Below are 6382 nucleotides of genomic sequence, written 5' to 3' on the forward strand. Positions count from 1 at the left end.
CGTACATATATTTCTCTGTACCTTTATTCGTAAAATATTTGCTCACCACCTGAATACATCTCTCTCTGCAATACTTCCTTAAAATACGTATTACAAAACATTTCGATTATTTCAGTCTATTTAATTTCGTCGTTTCAACGTACACAGGCGTTCGTGTTCGTGGCTCCATTTCCCTCGGTGGTTCGATCTTGAGTCTCCATCGCGAAGGTACACGCTTCTGTGTGCATTTTAATCAGCCTTACAAAAATATCTTCTCTAAATATATAATATCTGTACATATATTTCGTGCGAGTACCGTATTTATTGCGAGTACTTCACTGGAAGAAATTATAATGCGAAGGAATTTCTCTATACTTTTAACAGATTGCTTTGGTTCCGTTTATAGCATTCTGTGTTGTTCTCTTTATACTGTCTTCATCAAATTCCTGAGCGTTTGATTCTGTATTAACAATCCACCAAATTCCATATTGCCTTGACAACGTCGTTATTCGTGCATCCATGTTCGCGATGTCCACCTTCCATTTATCTTCTGAATTTGATATTCTTTGCCGTTCGTCATTTTGAGATTTGAATTATTGCTCGTTGTCTCTTCACAAATATTTGCTTCATTCTCCTTCTCTTATATTGCTTCTCATTCGAATAAATATCTTCAAACATATTCATCCAACAATAAAATTTGAAATAGGCGTAACATCTATATATAAATGCAATGTAGAAATATATATATTTATATATCGACTCAGTATATATTATTGCACGTTAATTGCGATCTCTTGAATGCAACAGACTGATTAATAAGCTTATCAGTGGTAAAAATCAGGCCGAACGAGCTACTAGCTAGCTTCAAATATCCGACTATGGCACTTTTGGTATCTGATGTGTAGCATACTGCGCGTCCGTTTAAACGCTTGCAACGCTCGGTATTATTTTGGTATATATCTCAATTCCCTTCAGGAATACATCCTTGTTCAGATACTCGTCGTGATCGTGAAGAAGTATCTTTGTCCTGTTCATCGGTGAAAAGCAAAGAGCAGGAATGCCCACCTGTAAAGTAAATATATCCAAAGTTATACTTTATGAAATATATATAATTATAATGTATCATGGCTCATCTAACATAATCTATATCGTTCATAATTAATATGAAGATGTAATCTTAATTTAAACGTGACGTGTAATTTGTTAGCAATAACTTCTTGTTTTAATGAAAACCATGTGTCGTTACTTATTTTAATTTTAAAACTGCTTAAATTGCGTGATCCTTAATCAAAAGTCTAAATATAATATGCTTATTAACTTCAGCTACAGCCAGGAGCCTGTTGCATAATGATTTACAAGTTAATAATACAAGTTCTTTTACATGTTATTTCAATAATATTATTAACTTGTAAATCATTATGCAACAGGCTCCAGGAAGTGGTATCAAAAGTTTTAATATATATGAATAAAAGAAATGTATAAAAATATTAGACGCATTTACCAAAATTGTAAGGTTAAAATTCTTTAAATAACAGTTTTTTGAGTAAATATAAAACAAAGCAGAATGCGTAAGTTTTACAAATAAATATTGCACATATTAATATATAATTTGTAATTATTACAATAAAATAATAATAATAATAATAATACATATCCCTTCTGCTGCGCGTAATGTACTTAACAGTAAAATTTCGCACAAAGAACAGTCCGATGCTTACCTCTCGCACAAAACGACTATCTGTGCCTCCTGGGAAAATGCCAATTTCCAAATCGACACCAATTTCATCACAAGTCTCTTTAAAGGCAATCCAGAAGGGATTAGAATCATCGAGCTTGGTGCTTTCGATTTTAGGATTTTTCTGTTCGAAGGAGTAGGTTACATCTAGCCCAGCTTCCTCGCACCAGCGCTTGACAGTAGCCTCGAATTCCTCGTGATCAACGGAAGGTGTTAGGCGGACATCGAACACAGCGCTGAGGTCGGTGGGTATAACGTTGGACTGTACACCACCCTGTAAAGGAATTTAATAGGTTAAAATTAGTTGACGATCACACATAAGCAGATAAATGAGGAATATAGAATTTGATAAAAACGTAAAATTTGTGACAAAATAAAGTCTTAACGTAATTACAAAGTAAGAAATAATAATGTGGGAAATAGTATATTCCCAGATAGCACCATGTCCAAAATTGGGACGTAAGCCGACTTTTGCCATCATTTCGTAAGACGTCTAAAAGATGTCTTTTAGACGTCTTATGTCCTGATTTTGGACATGCGTACCGTCTGGGTTATCATCAACGTTAATTGCAAGTATTATTACAACATCGAAATACTTACTGTGCAATATGAAAATCCCAATGGAACAGACATACAAAGTAAACAAGTATCATGTAATGGCTTGAAAATTAAAACTAATCAATCTATTTGTCTTCTTCATTAGTATATGAATTCAGTATAGGATCTTATTTAATATTTATTCTCTATATATAATGAATTCAATATAAAAGTAAATGAAAGAAAAGGAAGATAACGATTCTATTCGCGATTGTTGAATATAAACGAATTGATAAATGTCTCTCGGATAAAATTTTTAACCGAAAACAATATATTTCCGTGATACCTACCCAAATTTTCGTTAGATTTACAGACGTCACCCCGCCGAGTGTAACCGCCAATTTCTTAGGGTCTTTGTCAAGTTTCGCTTTTTCGGAGGCTCTGAAGTCCATGAAGCGATCGATCACGACTCTCAATTTTTCTCCAGCCGTGTTGTCTAGCATAATTGATCCGTGACCGGGATTGCCCGCGCACTTTATTTCAATGTGCCAGATCGACCTTTCTCCGTTGAACATGTAGTAGTTCTCGAACGGACTGGCCACACCTTCGTCCAGCGCGAAACCGACGTTCAGGGCTTTGAAGTCGGCGGTGCGCACAAACTCTTTCATTCCCAGAACACCGCCGATCTCCTCGTCCGGGACGAAAGAGACGTGGATAGTTCGTTGGCAGCGTTGGCCATTCAGTTTCAATCTGCGAATCGCCTCCAAGTACTGTATTCCCACGCACTTCATGTCTTGGCTGCCGCGAGCGTAGATGTTGCCCTGCTCGTCCATGTGAGCGCTGAACGGCGGATAGGTCCATTTGTCCTGGGGTCCAGTTATACGATCAGTAATTAGAAACCGGCAAGTTGATTACGCGACCGAACAGCTATTTACGTTCGCAACATCTTTACCGCAAGTCAAAGCACTTACCTCGAAGACAGGTACAACGTCCATGTGACTGTTCAATAGAATCGATGATTTCGTCGGTTGCGTTCCCACCCATGTTAAAACTACAATCGGCTTTTTGGGATGTACGTGATAGACTTTGATCGGCAAGTCGAGGGACTGCGCCTGTCTAGTTAGGAATGCCACACACTCATCTGGAACGAAGGACACAGCAAATCAGTATGTTTTATGCATGAGATTACATATGCAGGCAAATGTAGACTTTAGACTAGTCTAAAGTTATTAAAATTTAAATAGTTATACGCACTAATTGTGCACAACTAATTATGCGCAACATTTAATTTGTCATTATGTTAAATTTTCAAATTAATTTGTGTATCAGAGTCTGTTCAATTTCGACCCTAATATAATCTGTATATAAGTAGCATATTCATAAAGCGTCAACGAGCGAGCAGGATTTAAATTGCTGTTTACATTCAATATACGTCCAATCTTTAAAGCGACCGTCCTCGCTGTTAAAGCATCACAGTTAAACGTCACAGGGTTACATAACGATAACAACAGATATCGCAAAATATAATTTCTCCGAAGCTACCAAGCTTGCAACCGTGTGATAATCGCGATAAGAGACGTGATACTTGCTGATGGACGGTAATTGGCTCTATTATCAATTGTAGCCTTTTATCTAGCCCATCAGGAGACCCCGTTATTCGCTACTGTGCGCACGTTATCAAGAAATATAGCGCGTCGTAAATGCGTCAAGCTATACGGATACGTAAATCCGCGAGTCGCCGTCGTACAGGTGCGAGGAACGTAAAATTCCGTCACCGACCGGTTATGTAATCCTATACCTCCGGACACCGTCTTCGGTCGATTCGCGATTCGGGGCTGCAGCTGCTCGTCGAACCGGCAGAAATTTCCTTTCGAAAATCGCGAAGCGGACGGTAAAAGTAGCGGCACAAGCCGCCGCGCCGGGTCGAGTCCCCTCCGATCTGGGTCACGCCGCGGCGCCCGTCGCGACGCGTTCCCGGTCGGGAGGGACGGGCACGCCGGGGACCGGTCCCGGGGACATCGCCGAACGGTCCGGCGGGGTCGGCGTGATGGCGCGTACGCGACGGAATAGAAATAGAAATAACATCTCTCGCGCGCGCGGCAGGGTGGGGCATGGCAATGGCTGTGGATAGCGTCACCGACGCTATCCCCAATTCGTCACCTCGCGCCTCGCCGGCGTCGCGTCGCGTAGCGTCGGCCGATCCCCACGGGGAGCGAACGAGCGGACGACGCGCCGTCGACCACTTCCTCGACGGGGTCTCGCGCGGAATTTACTTAACGAGGAAACGCGTCGTTGAAGCGGGTGCTTGCTTCGCGACCTCGTTCGCGGACGTGGCCGGTCGGCGTGGGTCCCCCCTCGTCGCTTTTTCCAGCTTTTCTTTTGCCCTCGCGAAGAACGCGGACGACTCGCGGCTTTCTCCCGTCCACCTGATTTCCCCGTGATTTTCCAACCGGACGCGATACGCGCCGCGGACGCTTTTAGACGCGCGTCACAGAGATCTCTCTCCTTCTCTCTGTCTCTCGCTCGCTCTCTCTTTTCGCCCTCCTCGCTCTCGACCGCGATTTAATTCGTTTTCCGAAATTCCACGGACTCCTGGAATTTCACTCGCCGCGATCGCTCACCGTAATCGACGTCCGGCTGCACCGACGGGATCCGCAGGTACTCGAGGAAATTCTCCACAGCTGTTTCGTCCAGTTCGGTCCGCGACATCGCGACTCCGCGGTGGGCCCCCGTGGTCCGTCCCGTCTGATGTGCGCCTTGCCTACGACGACTCGCGATGTCTCTACCTCCTCGGAGCCGACGCCGCTTCTTAAAGCCTCCTCCCTCGCCGTGTCTGTCGGCCGCCGTTCGCGATAAGGGCGATAAGGCGCGCGCGTCCAGACGCCACCGTCGGGACTCGACTGTCCGGGTGGCGGGTCCGGTCTCTGACAGCAGACAGCAGACGGCGGCGTCGCGTCGGCGTCGGAGTGCCGCGCGCGCGGGCCACACCGCGGCGCGGCGGCTCTCGCCCAATTGCCGCCGGCTACCGGCGTGACGTCACGGCGACTCGCTCGAATCGTACGACGCGGTTAGTAACAGGCCCCCCGCGCGCGCGGGGCCGCCTCGTCGCGTCGCGTCGCGCGCCGGCCCGGCGTTTGAAATCGCGCGACGCGTGGCAACGAGAGACGCCACCACGCGACGCGACGGCGACGCGCAAAACGGAGCGTCACGCCGCTCCTTGCGATCCTCATCGGATCCTCCTCGACGCCGCGCCGTCGCCGAGGAGACCGCGCGAAATGCTGGGAGGAAGCGAATGTGCGTTTTGACGTCTTCTCCGTTTTCAAACGAGGTAATTTCTCGAAGAATTTAACGGCCCGGAATCTAGATGCGAACAAAGACGCACCTACGATGCGCGTTGCTGAGGTACATAAAGCAATACCCACGATTGCGCCTCTATTTGTAAGAAAAGATTTTGCATGCGTGACGTCACAAGTGTTACCGAATTTAAGCGAGAACTGCCAATTTAAATATTTCCGAGCTTCGAAACTATATAATTGTTAAATGATCCTCGAGAGTTTTTTTGAAAATGAAGAAAACTATAACTATATAATAGTATAATATTGACTATATGTAATCCAAGTCTTAAAAAAAAGCGATAAATATACGACATCGTTATATCGCAAACAGTGAATTCCGATAACATTGTAATTGCTTGTAATTTCATGTAAATTGTAAGTGATTAATCGTAAAAGTTATACGCGATAAATAATCGCTTATCGCAATTAGACGGTAATATACGACGCGCGTCTACTTTATTGTTGCATATATCGAAATCAGTCGAAAAATAAGCAGATAAGCTCTTATCTGCGACGACGCGTGGTAAACAAGCGCTATTTATAACATATCTGTTACTATGCTAATTTTCGCTTTTGATTACACTCCATCATTTGTCGGGTCTCGCATTCGGAGGGCAAATTGCCGCTTGATCGCCGTGAAAATATTATTATAATCGGTGATATGGATTAAATTATATCTGCATCTATGATGTAAGGGGTAACAATTGTATAACACGTGGCTATAACTAAGCATATACATATGTTTTTTTATTCGCAAATAAAAAAACTCGCGTGTACGTATTCTCAGCCTATTTTA

At 43.9% G+C, this 6382-nt stretch overlaps 1 protein-coding gene across 1 annotated transcript; it reads right to left on the minus strand.

Annotated features, from left to right (window-relative positions):
* Window positions 1–6: 6 nt before the first annotated feature.
* On the minus strand, window positions 7–5236 carry LOC143906980 (aminoacylase-1). The gene is made up of 5 exons (XM_077423415.1): window positions 4873–5236; window positions 3223–3392; window positions 2602–3117; window positions 1698–1988; window positions 7–1044 (listed from the first exon to the last, which is right to left on the minus strand). The coding sequence occupies exons 1-5, from the start codon at window positions 4958–4960 to the stop codon at window positions 901–903; spliced, it is 1209 nt and encodes a 402-aa protein (XP_077279541.1). The 5' UTR covers window positions 4961–5236; the 3' UTR covers window positions 7–900.
* Between the last annotated feature and the right edge of the window lie 1146 nt (window positions 5237–6382).

The sequence above is a fragment of the Temnothorax americanus genome, unplaced genomic scaffold (genome assembly GCF_048541705.1).
Source record: "Temnothorax americanus isolate GAGA-0224 unplaced genomic scaffold, ASM4854170v1 Scaffold11, whole genome shotgun sequence".
In the NCBI taxonomy this organism is placed as follows: domain Eukaryota; kingdom Metazoa; phylum Arthropoda; class Insecta; order Hymenoptera; family Formicidae; genus Temnothorax; species Temnothorax americanus.